Source organism: Rhinoraja longicauda, chromosome 6 (assembly GCF_053455715.1).
Source record: "Rhinoraja longicauda isolate Sanriku21f chromosome 6, sRhiLon1.1, whole genome shotgun sequence".
Classification (NCBI taxonomy): Eukaryota; Metazoa; Chordata; class Chondrichthyes; order Rajiformes; family Arhynchobatidae; genus Rhinoraja; species Rhinoraja longicauda.
Genome location: NC_135958.1, coordinates 6,046,013 through 6,066,399, shown reverse-complemented (window position 1 = coordinate 6,066,399; position 20,387 = coordinate 6,046,013). Strand labels below are relative to the sequence as shown.

The window sequence follows — 20,387 nt, the reverse complement described above, 5'->3', positions numbered from 1 at the left end:
CATCATGGTGGTCACTCCTCTGCGGAATTTCACACATCGCCGGGTGGTCACTCACTCCGTGTGGTCACTCATCTCCGGGTGGTCACTCATCTCCGGGTGGTCACTCCACAGATATATACATATATACAAAAGCATCAAATATAATACATTAAGCTTTCAGTACACAGATCACTACACAGGTCATTAAACACAAAATATTCATTTTGTTCCATATCTTCCCCTCAAGAAGACGTGCTGTGTAGATCAAACGTAGTGTAGGCTCTAGATGCTCCACCACCATGATTTGCCTGCCACTGCTGGCCTCCCACTGCTGGGCTCCCACTGCTGGGCTCCCACTGCTGGGCTGGCACTGCTGGGCTGGCACTGTTGGTTTCCCACTGCTGGGCTGGCACTGCTGGGCTCCCACTGCTGTAATCGCATTGCGATCGCGCCTCCTCTGCAGTGCGCGCTGGCCCCGCCCACAAGTGCTCCCCGGCAGCTGCCGCTCAATTTTTCGAACGCGCTGCCGCTGCGTTCTGGCCCCGCCCACAGGTGCTCCCCGGCCCCGCCCACAGGTGCTCCCCAGCCCCGCCCACAGGTGCTCCCCAGCCCCGCCCACAGGTGCTCCCCAGCCCCGCCCACAGGTGCTCCCCAGCCCCGCCCACAGGTGCTCCCCAGCCCCGCCCACAGGTGCTCCCCAGCCCCGCCCACAGGTGCTCCTGGCAGCTGCCGCGCAATTCGAACGCGCTGCCGCTGCCTCGGGCCCAGGGCCGTCCCGACTCTACCGTCGACGCGCCTGGGTGAGTATGTAGTGCCTCGGCCTTACCGGCCGCCGCACCTCCGCGGGTGGTCGGTCCCTCTGGTCGCCGACCCCCTCCGGTCGCCGCACACCTCCGTGGGTGTCGGTCTCCTCCAGGGCTCTCCCGGTCGCCGCACACCTCCGTGGGTGTCGGTCTTACCGGTCGTCGCACACCTCCGTGGGTGTCGGTCTTCCCCGGTCACCGCACACCTCCGTGGGTGTCGGGTCTCCCGGTCTTTCTGGTCACCGCACACCTCCGTGGGTGTCGGGTCTCCCAGCCTCCCCCGGTCGCCGCACACCTCCGTGGGTGTCGGTCTTCCCCGGTCACCGCACGCCTCCGTGGGTGTCGGGTCTCCCGGTCTTTCCCGGTCACCGCACACCTCCGTGGGTGTCGGGTCTCCCGGTCGCCGCACACCTCCGTGGGTGTCGGTCTTCCCCGGTCACCGCACACCTCCGTGGGTGTCGGGTCTCCCGGTCGCCTCCGGTCTCTCCCCCACGAAGCAGTCGCAGGCTCCTAATCTCGGGCCTGCACAGGTGCTGGGGCGCGATGTGGGCCTTCCCTTCACACACCGCCCTCAGCAGCTTGCAGCGTCACGTCGGCAGCTCGCCGCTGACTACTGAGCAGGTATGTATACCTACATATATTGGCCCCTTGCCGAGCGGGAAACTTTTTTCGTTCTTCAGGGCTTTATCTTATCTTCCTGTTAACCTTTTTGCTGGGTTCCTTTTTGTTAACCTTCTTTTTTTTTTTCTTTCTTACGCACTTGTTAACTTTTTTTTCTTGGGGTTTTTGTTGATTTCCTTTTCTAGGCTAAACACCCAAACCGCTGCCACCATGTTGTTCTTCGTGGTCCTGAACACATGTTTAAGATGTTATCATGGTGCAGCTTGTACTCCAGGCTGTTTGTTCCAAGGCCGCCTGGATCCAGAGTGACCGCCTAATCACACCAATCACTTATATACACAGGCATACAAAGTAGTCCTTGGATACACAAAGTAGTCCCAGCAATATCACAACAGTTCCCATTGCGGAATCATCAGTCTGTGGTGAATTCTTGGCAGTTTGTTCATTGAGGGCAGCACGGTGGCGCAGCGGTAGAATTGCTGCCTCACAACGCCAGAGACCCGGGTTCGATCCCGACTACGGGTGCTGTCTGTACGGAGTTTGCACGTTCTCCCCGTGACCGTGTGGGTTTTGTCCAGGTGTTTCCAGTTTCCTCTCAGACTCCAAAGACGTACAGGTTTGTAGGTTAATTGGCTTCGGCATTTTCGTGTTCTTGTTCTACGCCTGTATGAAACTTTGCGAGTCTTCAAGGTACAACAGAAGTCTTTATTGCAGTAACTCAATGCTGGCAGCAAGACAAGTAAAATGGCTGCAACCTCACAATCTGACTGCACACTCCACACTGTATACAGCCCAGATAACTATGTACAAAACATCTCCCTTTGTCCTGTGCAGCGTCACCTGCTGCACGGGAGGAGCAACGGGTCCTCCCACCCCACACAGTCCATCAAACATCACAGGCATAATTGTAAATTGTCCCCAGTGTGTGTCGGATAGTTTTGGTGTGCGATGATCGCTGGTCGGTGCGAACTCGGTTGGCCGAAGGGCCTGTTTCTGCACTGTATCTCTAACCTCTAAACTCTAGAAATCCCATCAACATGGCTGGAGGGTTTGGCATGTCACACTCGTGTTGACTTTGGACGAGTAGAACAGCTTTTGGCTGCAGCTACAGCTGAAGACTTAATTGCACCCTGACATTTCAGCACAGGCTGCCAGGTACTTTGCTCCAGCCTCAGCAGACTGCAGCTGGGACACTGGACGCGCAGGCAGTGTTTGATCATGCTGGAACCTCTGTGGTCTGTGCAGCGATGGATAATTGTGTTTACAGGGATTGGTACCGACCTGTGCAGGCTTGCTTGCTCACTCCCTCCTCAGGATTCAGCCACTTGTCGGCTTCAGTCAGAGGCTGGGCTGCTCTTGTAACTCTCTCAGCTTCACAGTCGAATCGCCAAAGCTGTTCCAGCCTCTAGCTTGGAGGAGAAGTTGGAACGATAAGCCCAAGTTCAGTGCGTTTAATGTCCTACAGGGCTTGCAAACAGCTTTTGCTGAGGTAAGGTGCTGTACTTCAAGCTTGCAAAAGGTATCACCCAGTCTACCCTCTCTATTTGGGCGGCACGGTGGCACAGCGGTAGAGTTGCCGCCTTACAGCACCACAGACCCAGGTTTGTTCCTGACTACGGGTGCTGCATGTACGTAGTTTGTACGCTCTTCCCCGTGAACGTGTGGGGTTTCTCCAGTTTTCTCCCACACCGAAGACTTGCAGTTTTGTTAGTTAATTGGCTTGGGAAAATTTGTAAATTGTTCCTCGTGTGTGCAGGATAGTATTAGTGTGCGGGGATCGCTGGTCGGTGCGGACTCAGTGGGCCGAAGGGCCTGTTTCTGTGCTGTATCTCTAAACTAAACTAAATTACGGACCTGTGTCGAACGGATAGACACAAATGCTGGAGTAACTCAGCGGGTCAGGCAGCATCTCTGGAGAAAAGGAATAGGTGACGTTTCAGGTCGGAACCCTTCTTCAGAGTGAAAGATGGAGGTGAAGGAAGTGGGGGGGGGGGGGTATCTTGTGACGAGAAAAGGCCAGAACAAAATAGGTCCGGCAACAGATGGCTTCGGGAAGGGTGGAGTCCATAATCTGGGGAAGATGTGCTAATGGCGAGGATACAGGGACGTGGACAGTGGAATGACTAGGGTGGGGGAGGGTGGAGAGAGGGTGGGGAAGAAATGCAGGAGTTTACTTGACATTAGAGATATCAATGTTCATACCGCTGGGTTGTAAACTGCCCAAGTGAAATATGAGGTGCTGCTCCTCTAATCTGTGTGTGGCCTCACTCTGACAGTGCAGGAGACCCAGGATGGAAAGGTCAGTGTGGGAATGGGACAGGGCGGAGGGGCGGATAAAATGTTTGGCAACCGGGAGATCACGGAGGGCAAGGCGCACTGATCGCAAGTGTCCAGCGAAGCGATTGCCAAGTCTACGTTCGGTCTTGCCAATTTTGGATTTTGGTGATAGCGGGCAGTGCGATCCCCATAGTACTCAGACACCACTGTCTCTATAAGAACACAGGCTGCTCGTTACACTGTGGGAGGCAATGGACATTAACAAGCATCGGCTATGACCGACGGTTGTGCAATGCTACTCCATTAAACAATGTCGCAAGTAGCCTTTAGTGTTTTTAACTTGCAGTAACAAAAATACATTTTTAACTGTTAAAAAGTGCGGCGCGGTGGCGCAGTGGTAGAGTTGCTGCCTTACAGCGTCAGAGACCCGGGTTGATCCCAACTACGGGCGCTGTCTGTATGGAGTTTGCACGTTCTCCCCGTGACCCGAAACGTCACCCATTCCTTCTCTCCTGAGATGCAGCCTGACCCGCTGAGTTACTCCAGCATTTTGTGTCTCTCTTCCCTATAAACTAGGGATTTACAGTGGCCGTTGCAACCCGTGCAAGCCCTCTCTCTCCGTACCTCCCCCACTCTAATCGTCCTCCAAGGTTCACTGTCTTCCTGCTTAGTTTCACTGTTCGTTATCATCCCCCTTGTTATCATCACCTCCACAGCCAACAATGGACCATTGTGGGCTCCACCTTTCCTTGATCACCCTTGCTGGCCTTGATTTGTTCTTTTCATACCTTTCATTCTTTTCTTCTTTGTACCTTTTCACACCTTCCCTTGAAGTTTCCCTTTACCCTGACTGTCAGTCTGAAGCAGGGTCTTGACCCGAAACGCCACCTATACCTTTTCTCCAGAGATTTTGCCTGAGCCGCTGAGTTACTCCAGCATTTTGTGTCTGTCTTAAAGCTCCAGACAGTTATTTAAATGGCATTTGTAGATACTTTTTGGAAAATAAGAAGCTTACACTCCAATCCAATCTACTCCTTCAGCCACAGCACTGGGAAACATCCAGGAATATTATCAAACATCACAAAACTGTTCTTCCATCCACTCAGCTTCTTTCCAGAGTACTGTTTAGCACCGGGTAAAATGCTCAACTGGGATAAGGCCAACTTTGAGGGTACGAGAGAAGGTCTCGCTCAAGTTGACTGGAGCAGGTCATTTGAGGGGAAAGGAACATCGGCCAAGTGGGATGTTTTTAAAAGTGTGCTGATCAAAGCTCAGGATGTGTACGTCCCCGTTAGAGTGAAGGGGCAAAGCTGGCAAACGAAAGGAAGCTTGGCTGATGAGGGAAATTGAGGCGTTGGTCAAAAACAAGAAGGATTTTTAGATTTAGAGATACAGTGCGGAAACAGGCCCTTCGGCCCACCGAGTCCGCGCCGCCCAGTGATCCCCGCACATTAACACTATCCTACACACACCAGGGACAATTTTTTTAAATTAACATTTTACCCAGTCAATTAACCTACATACCTGTACGTCTTTGGAGTCCGTACAATAGACAATAGACAATAGGTGCAGGAGTAGGCCATTCAGCCCTTCGAGCCAGCACCGCCATTCAATGCGATCATGGCTGATCACTCTCAATCAGTACCCCGTTCCTGCCTTCTCCCCATACCCCCTCACTCCGCTATCCTTAAGAGCTCTATCCAGCTCTCTCTTGAAAGCATCCAACGAACTGACCTCCACTGCCTTCTGAGGCAGAGAATTCCACACCTTCACCACTCTCTGACTGAAAAAGTTCTTCCTCATCTCCGTTCTAAATGGCCTACCCCTTATTCTTAAACTGTGGCCCCTTGTTCTGGACTCCCCCAACATTGGGAACATGTTTCCTGCCTCTAATGTGTCCAATCCCCTAATTATCTTATATGTTTCAATAAGATCCCCCCTCATCCTTCTAAATTCCAGTGTATACAAGCCCAATCGCTCCAGCCTTTCAACATACGACAGTCCCGCCATTCCGGGAATTAACCTAGTGAACCTACGCGCCCGTAGTCAGGATCGAACCTGAGTCTCCGGCGCTGCATTCGCTGTAAGGCAGCAACTCTACCGCTTTGCCACCGTGTAGGATGCAGGTAGAGCTGCTGCCTCACAGCGCCAGAGACCCAGGCTCGAACCTGACTACGGGTGCTGTCTGTACAGAGTTTGTACGTTCTCCCTGTGATCGCCTGGGTTTTCCCCGTGTGCTCCGGTTTCCTCCCACACTCTAAAAATGTGTAGGTTTGCCGGTTAATTGCCTTCGGTAAAAAATGTAAATTGTCCCTGGTGTGTAGGATAGTACGAGGATCGCTGGTCGCCACGGGCTTGGTGGGCCGAAGGGCCTGTTTCTGTACTGTATCTCAACTAAACTGAATGGAACTGATCATGTTTTTCGACTCTGAATTTGTACGAACTGGTTTGTTGGCCTTTATCTTTGACAGCAAGTGAATCATTTATTTTGAATATAATCGTGACTATTATCTCGAATTAATGAACTGTTTCAAACTGCAGTGTTATTGACTATAAATAAGTTTTGCTGCTCTTGATGGGGTTTTGAACCGCTAACTCCGTTCCACTACAATATTATAATATAGTCAACAATGACCTTCAAGACCAACTCCATCAAATTGTTAGAAGCAAAGACATGGTGGTTATTTAAACATCAAATCTCTTCGTTTCCAGCATTTTGATGGGGCTTGGAGAAGTTACGTTTAGAGATACAGTGCGGAAACAGGCCCTTCGGCCCACCGGGTCCGCACCGACCCCTATCATTACCACTATCCCTGCACATTACCACTATCCTGCACACATCAGGGATAATTTAACATTTGTACCAAGCCAATTAACCTACAAATCTGCACGTCTTTGGAATGTGGGAGGAAAGCGAAGATCTTGGAGAAAACCCGCGCAGGTCTCGGGGAGAACGTACAAACTCCGTACAGACAGCACCCGTGGTCAGGATTGAACCCGGGTCTCTGGCGCTGTGAGGCAGCAACTCTACCGCTGGGCCACCGTGCCGCCACTTTTTTCATTGAAAGTATTGCCTCTAAGTGTAAGAAAGTTACACTTCACCTTGAGTGCTTCATTTCATTATATTTAACTCTAGGTGCCCAAAACCACTGTCTTTGTCACATTTACGTCTCAAATTGGCTTTCTCCATGATCAGCGGCATCCTGAAACTAGCTTTAGATGGGACCCATTGCAAACCAACTTGAAAGTAGCCAATCAATCTAAGTAAGTTCAGAGAAGGGGTAGGTTTAGGGTGGCACGGTGGCGCGGCGGTAGAGTTGCTGCCTTACAGCGTTAGCAGCACCGGAGACACGGGTTCGATCCCGACTACGGGCGCCGTCCGTATGTAGTTTGTACGTTCTCCCCGTGACCTGCTTGGGTTTTCTCTGAGATCTCTGGTTTCCTCCTACAGTCCAAAGACGTACAGGTTTGTAGGTACGTTGGCTTAGGTTTGTATACTTGGTATAAGTGTAAATTGTACCTAGTGAGTGTAGGATAGGGTCAATGTGCAGGGATCGCAGGTCGGCACGGACTCAGTGGGCCGAAGGGTCTGTTTCCTCGCTGATCTCTAAACTAAACCAAAACTAAGAACACAGAACAGTGCAGCACAGGAACAGGCCTTTCAGCCCAAGAGTGCAATGTAAAGCCAGAAGGAGAGATAAAGGTGGAAAGACTTCTCACAATCACCGTCATTTCCTCCTCTCCTGTCTCCGGGCAGAAAATACGGGTTTGAAATACGTTTGACCAGACTTGGGAACAACTTCTCCACCCGTTGTTATCAGACTACTGAATGGCCCCCCTGTAAGCTAACCCGTTCTTCCAACCTACCTCATTGTGGACATTGAACCTTTTCTCTGGAATTGTAACTCTACATTCTACGCTCTGGTATTTTCCCTGTTGTACTTATGTAGGACTTGATTGTAACTGCAGATGCTGATTTACATCAATGATAAACGCAAAATGCTGGAGTAACTCTGAGGGACAGGCAGCATTTTGACCCGAAACTTCGCCCATTCCTCTCCAGAGATGCTGCCTGTCCTGCCTAGTTACTCCAGCATTTTGTACCTATCTCTAGTGTGATCTGATTTAATTCAATTACACAAACAAAGGCTTTTCACTGTACACGTGAGAATAATGAACTAATACCAACAAAGGCTTAATTTTGTTTATCTCTCCACATATGTTGCCTGGACATGATGTTTCCAGTGTTTGCTTTTATTGCTGCTAAGAAGTCTAGCTGTGGAAAAAAATAGTTGGCCAAAAAAAAAATTTGCAAATTCATCAAGTTCTTAAAAGTAATGAGATTGAAAGGTGAGATGCAAAGTGCTGGCCATAAATATCCAAGTGACATACATTGATTACGTTCTGGATTTCACCATATTCCTTGTAATCAGAATATTTCAGCAAATGTTGAGCCATTCTTGCAAACGCACGCCACAAAGTATTCCTTTCGCGCACGCAGAAATGATCTATTTTAGCTAAGCCTCCAAGTTTAATGTGGAATACAGCATGATAAGAGATGGCAGTTTAATTTGTTTGCAAGATCAAATCTGGGACAATGACAGCCAAGTTTATTTGCCAACTCTTCTATAGATTGCCTTGAAGTAACCAATTATAGTCAGTGGCGAGGAGCAACAACATTCACTAAAATTTGCATGGTATTTGCATTACAAGAAGAAAATATGCATTTGATGTTATATAAATAAAAATAACTATTAGTTGTGGAGTCTCGTAGTAAAAGGCCCTTTGGCACAATTTGTCCATGCCAACCAAGCTAGTCCCATTTGCCCATAACCTTCCAAGCCTTTCCTATACATATACCTGTCTAAAGAAGGGTCCCAACTGGAAAAGTCACCTACATGTTCTCTGGAGATGCTGCCTGACCCACTGAGTTACTCCAGCACTTTGTGGTTTTTTTTTGTCAACTTGCTTAGTTTAGTTTAGAGGTACAGCGTGGAAACAGACCCTTTGGCCCACCTAATTAGCGATCCCTGCACATTAACATTATCCTACACACACTGGGGACAATTTATAATTTCACCAAACCAATTAGCCATTAATCGTGTAGGTCTTCGGGGTGTGGGAAGAAACCGGAGCACCCGGAGAAAACACACGCAGGTCACGGGGAGAATGTATGAACTCCGTACAGACAGCGCCCGTAGTCAGGATGGAACCCGGGTCTCTGGCGCTGTGAGGCAGCAACTCTACCGCTGTGACTCGGTGCCACGCTTGTTCCTTGTTTCTCCATATAACTGCCCAAGTGGCTTGTCAACGTTGTTATAAGAGTGTTGGGAAATGATTTACCATAGAGCTGATTGCCTTTGTTGGGAACTGCATTCTTCAGGGATGATGCCAGGTGACATAGAAGCCATAATCTTTGCTTGCAGCTATGTTTATTCCCTCAGTGCCTCACCAACAATTCACTTTGATTTGTATAAGGAAGTCATGGGGCAGTGGCAATCAAAGATGAATTCTTTCCTTGGGGTAAGATTTTGAGAATGATCAAAAGCTGAAATTGGTAGAATATCTTCGAGGATCCTCTGCTTCTTCATTGGAGAGGAAACGTCAGTAGTAACTGTTTGTTTTCGTAACTGTGTGTGTGTGTGTGTATGTGTGTATATATGTGTGTGTGTGTAGGTGTGTGTATGTGTGTGTGTATATATGTGTGTATATATGTGTGTGTGTGTGTGTGTATATATGTGTGTGTGTATGTGTAGGTGTGTGTGTATATATGTGTGTGTGTGTGTGTGTGTGTGTATGTGTGTGTATATGTGTGTGTATATATGTGTGTGTGTAGATATGTATGTGTGTATATATGTGTGTGTAGATGTGTGTGCATATATATCTGTGTGTAGTGTGTATATATGTGTGTGTATATATGTGTGTATATATGTGTGTGTGGGTATATACGTGTGTGAGTGTGTGTGTATATGTGTGTGTGTATATATGTGTGTGTGTGTATATGTGTGTATATATGTGTGTGTATATATGTGCGTGTGTATATATATATGTGTGTATATGTGTGTGTATATATGTGTGTGTATATATGTGTGTGTGGGTATATATGTGTGTGTATATATGTGTGTATATATGTGTGTGTATATATGTGTGTGTAGATGTGTGTGTGTGTATATATGTGTGTGTAGATGTGTGTGTGTGTGTACACACACTGAACTTTGTTCTCGTCTATTATATTGTTTACAGACTGCCATGTTTACAAATTCTGTTGTGCTGCTGCAAGTACGAATTTCATTGTTCTATCTGGGGCATCTGACAATAAAAACACTCTTGATTCTTGAACTACTGGGGTATGACAGCTGTACTGTTTCTCCACTGCCACCCTTTCCTTCACTTAGCCCGGCAACAACACACACCCAACGTGTCTGGACATGTCCACGTGAGGCGTCCCATAACTCCCTGTAAAAACCTTTTTGACTCAGAGGCACGAGAGCATTGGAGAGTAGCTATAGTAAATATGCACGGCTTGTGTAAGTACACTTGATTCATTTTGCGTTACATGCATTGTACATGATTGTTATTATAGCCACCTGATTATTTTTCATGCCATTTGAAGACAAGTAGTTGCCTGTACATGTTCTTGTATCATAAGCTCAATTTAATCACTATTAGTAATAGGAGGTGGAGTTGGTTTTTAATCTTGGTTGTTCCTAGGGAATATTCAATCCCAAAGCACAACAAAGAGGAAATGGTTTCAGATTTCCCCGTTACTGTTCTGAACTGCATCTGCAGCCAGGATATGTCTGGACCAAGGTTGATAATAGACTAAGAGGGACATTCCTTTCATTCAACTTTATGTACATCAGACTGTCTAAATGTCGGAATGACCCATGAAATGTAGATAGTATAAGAGCAGGAGAAATCACAGAAATCAGTCTGAAGAAGGGTCTCGACCCGAAACGTCGCCCATTCCTTCTCTCCTGAGATGCTGCCTGACCTGCTGAGTTACTCCAGCAATTTGTGAATAAATACCCATGAAATGTAGATTGTCTTTCTGCTGACCGGTTAGCACGCAACAAAAGCTTTTCACTGTACCTCGGTACACGTGGCACTAAACTCAACTCAACTCAATATAAGGCTATTTAAAACCTTACCGTGTTAATGGAAGCATTGGTTTCTTGAGCTTGGATTTCCTTTGGTGCTGGTGGCTCAGGACCGTATCCAGTAGATGTTGCAGATGTTTGGCAGGAAGAGTGCTGGCCTTGGGTACGGAAACCAATCCTCTGGTGTTGACTAAAGGCCCTGCAACGGCCTGGATCTCGAGTGGACCGGGCGCCGCTGTAAGAGGCGTGGATCGGACTATGGAGCTGAGCAGCGATGGCCACCGATAGCTCAATGTGTAGGAAGGAACTGCAGATGCTGGTTTAAACCGAAGATAGACACAAAAAGCTGGAGTAGGTGGCATCTCTGGAGAGAAGGAATGGGTGACGTTTCAGATTGAAGAAGGGTCTCAACACGAAACGTCACCCATTCCTTCTCTCCAGAGATGCTGTCTGTCCTGCTGAGTTACTCCAGCATTTTGTGTCTATCTTCGATTTAAACCAGCATCTGCAGTTCCTTCCTACTAACTCTATGCTGTCTGGTTTTAGATTTGATGGTTTAATGGTGTTTTATTTTGTCACATGTGAATGGATGCAGCAGAATTATTTGTTTGCAGTTCAATGGTACTTTGTTGTCTCATCTACATAGGTACAGTCAAATCCCTCTTTTGCATACAGTTCATTAAAAATCTTAACTATACTTCATCTTACTAAACTCAGCCCACCGCGTCCACGCCGATCAGCGGTCACCCCATACTCCCGCACTATCCTGTACGCTGGGGACAACTTACAATTTTACCAAAGCCAATTCACCTGCAAACCTGCACGTCTTTGGAGTGTGGGAGGAAACCGGAGCACCCGGAGAAAACCCACGCGGGTCACGGGGAGAAACGTACAAACTCCGTACAGACAGCGCCCGTAGTCAGGATCGAACCCGGGTCTCTGGCGCTGTGAGGCAGCGATTCTACCGCTGCGTGGCCCGCAGTGAGAGGGTTGGTAGAATCTTTTTGCCCTGGTAGACGTATCAAAAACAAAAGGGCATCGGTTTAAGGTGAGAGTGGAGTGGAATTTTTTTGTTTCTCTGCAAGGGCAGGTTGTACCTGGACAAACGTCAAAAGAAAATTGCTAAGTTCCACCCTTGGTGCCAGCGTGGATTGTTGAAATACTTGTGGTCATCAGGACGGCAGATATCCAGTGAAGCTTCGTGTGAATGAGTGGTTTATTTTTCTGAGCTCCGTAGTGGAATTTTACAGTCTTTGGAGACGAAGGAAATAATCAGTAAAAGGCAAATGCCTGTTGCAATGTGAATGCCAGGGCTCATCATGGAAACTTGCTGGTCTGTTACGCAGCGGCATTGGTGATTTTAATGAGACCCGCTAATAAGCGAGCGAAACAGGTTGTGTGAGTGGAATTGAATATTTTAGAAAGATGATTTTCAGTTTTAACCAACTGTGAATAATTCAGTAGCTCGTACGATTAAAAATCAGTAGATGTCTTGGGTCATACGGTCATATGTTGAAAGACTGGAGCGACTAGGCTTGTATACACTGGAATTTAGAAGGATGAGAGGAGATCTTATCGAAACGTATAAGATCATTAAAGGATTGGACACGTTAGAGCCAGGAAACATGTTCCCAATGTTGGGGGGGTCCAGAACCAGGGGCCACAGTTTAAGAATAAGGGGTAGGCCATTTAGAACGGAGATGAGGAAACACTTTTTCAGTCAGAGAGTTGTAAATCTGTGGAATTCACTGCCTCAGAAGGCAGTGGAGGCCAATTCTCTGAATGCATTCAAGAGAGAGCTAGATAGAGCTCTTAAGGATAGCGGAGTCAGGGGGTATGGGGAGAAGGCAGGAATGGAGTACTGATTGAGAATGATCAGCCATGATCACATTGAATGGCGGTGCTGGCTCGAAGGGCCGAATGGCCTCCTCCTGCACCTATTGTCTATTGTCAGCGTTTGCAATAGATTCTTTGTCTTTTAGAGTTAAACTACACACAGGGTTGACACAAGGAACTGCAGATGCTGGTTTATGGGGGGAAAAATGCTTAAAGTACTGGAGTAACTCTATCTTACAGGTGGAAGAAGGGTTCCGACCCGAAACATCACCTATTCCTTCTCTAGTTTATAGGTTCTGGTTCTGGTGGTTAGCACGCAACAAAAGCTTTTCATTGTACCTCGGTACATGTGACAATAAACTACACTAAACTAACTCAGTGGAAAACATGACATTTCGGGTCAGGACACTTTTTCAAAGCCGGGTCCTGACCCCCCAATGTTGTCTCTCCTTTCCCTCCACAGATGCTGCCTGACCCGCTGAGTTACTCTTGCACTTTAGGCTTTTAGACTTTTGATATACAGTGTGGAAACAGGCCATTCGGCCCACTGAGTCTGTGCTGAGCAGCAATCACCTGTACACTAGCACTATCCTTTGCACCAGGGACAATTTACAAATGCCAAGTAATCTACAACCATGTACGTCTTTGGAGGGTGGGTGGAGGCCAGAACACCCGGAGAAAACCCACATGGTCACAGGGAGAACGTTCTAACTCTGTACAGACAGCACCCGTAGTCAGGATGGAACCTGGGTCTCTGGTGCTGTAATGCAGCAACTCTACCACTGTGACACCATGCCGCCCTACTTGCCCCACATATATGCCACTTTTTTTTTTTAAACGACAAGGTAAACGAATTATGAAGACATGATGAAAATATTGGGGCACAAAATGCATTTGCAATGTTAAATGTTTTCTCTTTTTTTTCCTCTAGGAAACTTTCCAATGATCAGTGATGATCTTGTGAACTCCTATCACCTCCTGCTGTGTGTACTCGACCTGGTCTATGGCAATGCTTTGCTTTGTCCTCACCGGAAAGATTTGCTGAATCCCGCTTTCAAAGGTAGGTCTTTTCTAAAGCTATGGTTTTCAGCTCAATGAATATTTTGTCTGAAGTAGATCATTGTGCAGGAAGGAACTGTTGGTGCTGGTTTATACCAAAGATAAGACACAAAGTGCTGGAGTAACTCAGCGGGACAGGCAGCACCTCTGGAGGGAAGGAACGGGTGACATTTCAGGTCAGAACCCTTCTTCAGACTGGAAGGCAGAGGTGGTTGGAGGGAGGAGGGGGGAATTGGAGGTGAGTAAAGGACAGGGCCGGCAACAGATGACCTCGGGTTGGGTGGAGCCCACAATGGCCCATTGTTGGCAGGGGATACATGTGCTAACGAGAGGGATACAAGGACGCGAACTATGGAACTAGTAGGACAACTCGGGTGGGGGAGGAGGGAAGAGAGAGGAGGAGAAACTAATGCAGGAATTACTTGAAATTAGAGAAATCATGAAATCATTTCCCTTTTTGCAAAGCAACTTTCTCACGTGAAGTGTCGATTCTTTTCAGTGACAATAAGCTGTTGGGTTTCAGTGAAAGGTGACGGACTGTAAGTGTCGAAGGCTTACTCCCAGGGAGCCATTTACTCCGGAAACGTGAAAAACTGCAGATGCCGGGGCATCTTGAGCAAAAAAACAGAGAGTCGGAGAAGCCCAGCGGGTCAGGCGGCATCTGTGGAGGGAAATCAACAGAGGACTTCTCTAGTCTGAAGAAGTGTCCTGACCCGAAACGTCATCTGTCCATTTCCCTCATCAGAAGCTGCCTGACCCACTGAGTTCCTCCAGCAGTTTGTCTTTTTTTTTTTTTAACTCTATTTACTATTACTGGAGGAGGGGAAGAAAGATTTAATGGGAACCTGAGGGGTAACTTTTTTACACAAAGGGTGGTGGGTGTATGGAACGAGCTGCCGGAGGAGGTAGTTGAGGCAGGTACTATCGCAACGTTTAAGAAACATTTGGACAGGTTCATGGATATGGTAGGTTTAGAGGGAGATGGGCCAAAAGCAGGCAGGTGGGACTAGTGTAGCTGGGACATGTTGGGTCATTGTGGGCAAGTTGGTCTTATCGAAACGTATAAGATTATTAAGGGGTTGGACACGTTAGAGGCAGGAAACATGTTCCCAATGTTGGGGGAGTCCAGAACAAGGGGCCACAGTTTAAGAATAAGGGGTAGGCCATTTAGAACTGAGATGAGGAAAAGCTTTTTCAGTCAGGGAGTTGTGAATCTGTGGAATTCTCTGCCTCAGAAGGCAGTGGAGGCCAATTCCCTGAATGCATTCAAGAGAGAGCTAGATAGAGCTCTTAAGGATAGCGGAGTCAGGGGGTATGGGGAGAAGGCAGGTACCGATTGAGAATGATCAGCCATGATCACATTGAATGGCGGTGCTGGCTTGAAAAGAAAAAGGAATAGGTGACGTTTCAGGTCGGGACCCTTTTTGAAGAAGTAAACAGAAGGGTTGACAAGGGCAAGGTAAGAATTGCAGTCTAGTTAAATATGCATCCTGTTATTAGATCATTAAGCATTTTCAAAATAAATTCAAACAATGCTACAGTGCAGAACATAATGTGTAGGAAGGAACTGCAGATGCTAGTTCAAATCGAAGGTAGACACAAAAAGCTGGAGTAACTCAGCGGGACAGGCAGCATCTCTGGAGAGAAGGAATGGGTGACGTTTTCGGGTCAAGACCCTTTAGAACTTCTAAAGTGCAGAACGTCTGATATGGTTAAACAGTAACCACAAGAGGGAATAATATAATCATGAGGCACGATCCACCCTATAAAATAACAAGAAAATGCAGTAAATTATAAAAGAGGAATTTTCATGCTTTGCACTTTTTGTAAACAGCACAGGGTTATATTATCCAACTGCTTTCTTGACAGTGCACCTGTGTGTCATTAATATCCTACACACTCTGCCAATTCTTCTCCGGAATGAATCCAGCGCTTGTAGTAATTTGGCAGGAACCTGGTAGTTTGAGCCCTGCCGAATTATACACTCTTCCTTCATACCGGGACAAAACTGCACTCCAAAGACTTCTCCATGGTCCGAATGTAGAGGCTTGGCAACTCAAGCCATCTCGAGCTGCTGTCTCTCCCCCTGTGTCGCACGTAGTCGTGTTACAGGAAGGCAAGACAACTATTTTGTTACGTCATCACGACCACAAATCTCTTAATTTATATAAAGTTTCTGCTGCTGGAATTGTGATGTGTGGAGAACAAAAATGTGCTTGCTGCAAACTATCAAGGGCGGCACAGTGGCGCAGCTGGTAGAACCACTGGCTCACGGCGCCCGGAACCCGGAACCCGGGTTCGATCCTGACCTCAGGTAGGGCTGTCTGTGTGCAGTTTGTGACCGCGTGGGTTTCCTCCCACATCACAAAGACGTGCTGGTTTGTAGGTTAACTAGCCTCTGTGAATTGCCCCCAGTGTGCAGGGAGTGTTTGAGAAAGTGGGATAACATAGAACCAGTGTGAGCGGGTGGTTGATGGTCGGTGAGGACTCGGTGGGCCGAAGGGCCTGTTTCCATGCTGTATCACTAAACTATCCCTCTCTAAAGTCTACAGTTTTGGAATTTTGAACAACCTGGAACATTGACTTTCCATCCTTGGTCACCTGCAACTGTGCCTCTGTGACGGCCTTGTGATCACTTGTGATACTCTTTATGCTGTCAACTCATTTGTCTTGCTCCACACGGAACATAGAACAGGACAGCACACGTGTGTCACAGTGGCTCAGCGGTAGACTTGCTGCCTTACAGCACTTGCAGTGCCAGATACCCGGGCTCAATCCTGACCACGGGTGCTGTCTATATGGAGTTTCTACGTTCTCCCCGTGGCCACGTAGGTTTTCTCCAAGATCTTCGGTTTCCTCCACACTCCAAAGACGTATAAGTTAATTGGCTTGGTATAAATGTAAATTGACCCTAGTGTGTGTAGAATGGTGTTAATGTGCGGGCCTCGCTGGTCGGCGTGGATTCGGTGGGCCGAAGGGCCTGTTTCCGCGCCGTATCTCTAAACTAAACTTAATACAGAAACAGGCCCTTCGGCCCACAATATCTGTGCTCATCTCTTATCTGCCTGCACATAACCCATATCCCTCCATTCCTTGCATATCCATGTGCCTATCCATAAGTCTCTTAAGTGTCACTATCGTATCTGCCCGCCCCCCCCCCCCCCCCGGCAGTGAGCTCCCTCTTTAAAAAAAAACTGATCCGCACATCTATAATACTAAAACTCTCGTTTGTTATCTTGTTTGTGACTGAACCTCAGCCTAAACGGTACACGATAGCGCGACAATTTTAGGCCCACCTTACTCACCATTGTCACTTTAGTGATAATGCAAGTAGTTTTATTGAAATCGGTGTTATATTTTTTAAGTTATTCTCATTTTAAAGTTTAAAAGGAGGGGAGGAGGGAGGAGGGGGGGGGGGGAGTGGGGGAGAAGGGAGAGGGGAGAGGGGAGGGGTGGTTGAGGAGAGAGGGGGGGCGTAGGACAGGGTGCTGCACCAATGCAGGAGAGGTTTGGGCCCAACGGGTCCACTTTGTCTAGTATCCTATGAATTGTGCCCCTCGCGCCTTAAAGCGATGCCCAAAATTATTAGATATTTCCACCCTCGAGGAAGAAAAGCCTCTACCCTATCCAAGCCTCTTATAATTTTATAACTTCTATCAGGTCTCTCTTCGACCTCCAGTTCTAGAATAAATAGTCCAAGTCTGCCCTACCTCTCCTTTTCACTAATGCCCTCTAAACCAGGCATCAGTCTGAAGAAGGGTCTCGACCTGAAACGTCACCTATTCCTTTTCTCCAGAGATGCTGCCTGACCCGCTGAGTTTCTCTGGCCTTTTGTGTCTTATCTTTCTGGTAAACCTCTTTCCAGTGCCTCCGCATCCTTCCTGTAATGGGCCGACCAGAACTGAACGTGATATTCCAAAGATAGACACAAAACGCTGGGAGTAACTCAGCAGGACAGGCAGCACCTCGAGAGAGAGAGAGAGAGAGAGAGAGAAGGAATGGGTGATGTTGCGGGTCGAGACTCTTCTTTTATTCTAAATGCGGCCGAACAATAGTAGTCCTATAAAGCTGAATCACTTTGTGACTTTTATGCTTCACATTGCTATTTTCGTTCAGATAAAGAGCCTTAAGTTTACACTTTTTGCACTTATTCCATGCTTACTCTTTATTGCACACACCATTGTGTAGATTTTCTGCCTGTCATGCCTTGATTTTCATTTTACCCCTCACTCCTGAATCACCATCCACCCACTCCTTCATTTATTCAGCTTTTCATCACCCGAACCTTCCCCCCTCTGATTAATTTAAAGTCCTTTATTTAGTTTAGTTTCTTGTCATGTGTAACGAGGTACAGTGAAAAGCTTTTGTTGCGTGCTAACCAGTCAACGGAAAGACAATACATGTTTACAATCAAGCCGTTTAGTGTGTAGCTACATTTCCATTCCTCTGTGTTTGAGATGCCTTTGCTCAACTTGATTCCTTTCAAGATGTACTTTACTTTTAGAGATACAGCCTGGAAACTGGCCCTTCAGCCCACCGAGTCCATGCCGACCATCGATCACCAGTTAGTTCTATGTTATTCATCTCTCTCTCTTTCATTCCTTCTCTCCAGAGATGCTGCTTGTCCCGCTGAGTTACTCCAGCATTTTGTGCCTACCTTCTATGTTTTTCATCTTCTTCTGAGTTATCCCACTTCTTCATCCACTTCCTACACACAAGGGTCAATTTTACAGAGGCCGATTAACCTACCAGTCCGCAGGTCTTTGCGATGTGGGAGAAAACCCATGGGGGTCACAAGCAGAACGTGCAACCTCCACACAGACAGCACCCGAGGTCAGGATCGAAGTCGGGTCTCTTGCACTGTGAGACAGCAACTCTTATCACAGCCCTTGTGAAGACACCTCAAGTCTTTTGCCTGTCACGTTGTTGAACTCTGCATTGTTAACAGCCATTGCAATCCTCATTTAGTCTCAGCAAAGGAGGAGAGGAGAAAGAGGATCATGTATTCTTCCCACACCTCTCCACATTCCCTTATTCCTGCCACAATATCTTTACAATCTACTTCTGCCAGGCAAACGGCAGATTTTCCTAATATCTCCTTTCCTTTAACAGTTGTTTCTGAATGGCTTCATAGGACACTTTACCTACATTTCGATCACAGGATAAATATTTAATTAAATGTGCATGTATTATCTGTGGCAGTAAGAAACACCAAGAGACTTGTGGGCATCTCATTCAGTAGTCTAGTTTAGAGATACAGCGCGGAAACAGGCCCTACGGCCCACTGGGTCCGCGCCGACCAGCGATCCCTGCACATTAACACTATCCTACACACACGAGGGACAAATTTTTTTAACCTTTTACACCAAATCAATTCGCCCCCAATTCACCGGTATGTCTTTGGTGTGTGAGAGGAAACCGAAGATCTCGGAGTAAACCCTTGCAGGTCACGGGGAGAACGTACAAACTCCGTACAGACAGCACCGGTAGTCAGGATCGAACCCGGGTCTCTGGCGTTGCAAGGCAGCAACTCTACCGCTGCGCCACCGTGCTGCCCATTGCTGGCAGCACTTTTGTCTTGTTTTTTGTGACACTGGAAATTTATCGTCCCCGTGCAGCTTTGCCCTGCTTTAGTTACCACCGACCGGAAAGAACTGAAATAGTTTTCGAAACCGTGGAAAACCCAAAATCCCGTGATTTGTAGGTTGGGCACTCATTGTTAATTCAACCTTAAATTTGATTATATTCCTCTTGATATATCAAGGGCCAAACATATGGTATTCAGGAAACGAGTTGGAACTGCACTGCAGTGAAACTAGCTCACAGCACACACTCTCCAGTAGATTAGTGACTTGATGCTGCCAGTGCCTTTGCTTGAACTCGTCTCTTTCTCAGCCATCAAATATCACCATGAGGTTCCACTTCAGGCCAGTTAACCCAATGCAGATAAATCATCAATACTTGGCATTCACTGGCCTGGATACTTCAGGGGACATTGGAAGCACCCATGATCTTGTTTTTAATGTCATGTCCTCCTCACATCTGTGCATTTATTCTCTCTGGGGCAGGACTCCAGCCATATGTTTTTGCCTCTGTTGGGAACATTACTATTCAAAGAGAATGTTTTGTTGGCCTTTGCTTTGCGAGCGGGTCAGATTTCATTGCTGTTGTATCCACTGGCATGGGTACAGGTTTGGCCAGCAGAACCTGGCTCTCAAATCAGTTGTTAAAAGGAGAAAAAAAAGTTGCAGTGGCTGTGTTATCCTCCTCATCGGCTGGGCCTTGCTTCACAAACCCCGTTTCCAAGGCCAGCAGTTTAAATTCCCTCAGCAAATCACCAAATGCTGAAGGAACTCAGTGGGTCAATGGTTCAGACCCGTCTGAAGAAGGGTCCCAGCCCAAAAACATCACCTACTCCTTCTCACCAGAGATGCTGCCTGACCCGCTGAGTTACTCCAGCATTTTGTATCTATCATCGGTGGAATAGGCAGTATCTGTGGAGGGAAATGGATAGACAATGATTTGGATCGGGACCTTTCTTCAGCTAATGCTGTCCTTGGCTACTTCGTATAGTTTAGTTCAGAAAATGACACAAAATGCTGGCGTAACTCAGCGGGACAGGCAGCGTCTCTGGAGAGAAAGAATGGGTGACGTTCAGACTGAAGGAGGGTCTGAGTTACTCCAGCATTTTGTGGCTATCTTCAGTTTAAAC

General features: G+C 47.3%; 1 protein-coding gene across 1 annotated transcript in view; it reads left to right on the top strand.

Moving 5' to 3' along the window:
* Nucleotides 1–20,387, top strand: part of rbl2 (retinoblastoma-like 2 (p130)) — an 81,441-nt gene that overhangs the window by 13,238 nt on the left and 47,816 nt on the right. Inside the window, exon 5 of the mRNA XM_078400382.1 lies at nt 13,548–13,676. Within this exon, the coding sequence (XP_078256508.1) occupies nt 13,548–13,676 (129 nt within the window). The remainder of the gene's footprint in view (nt 1–13,547; nt 13,677–20,387) is intronic.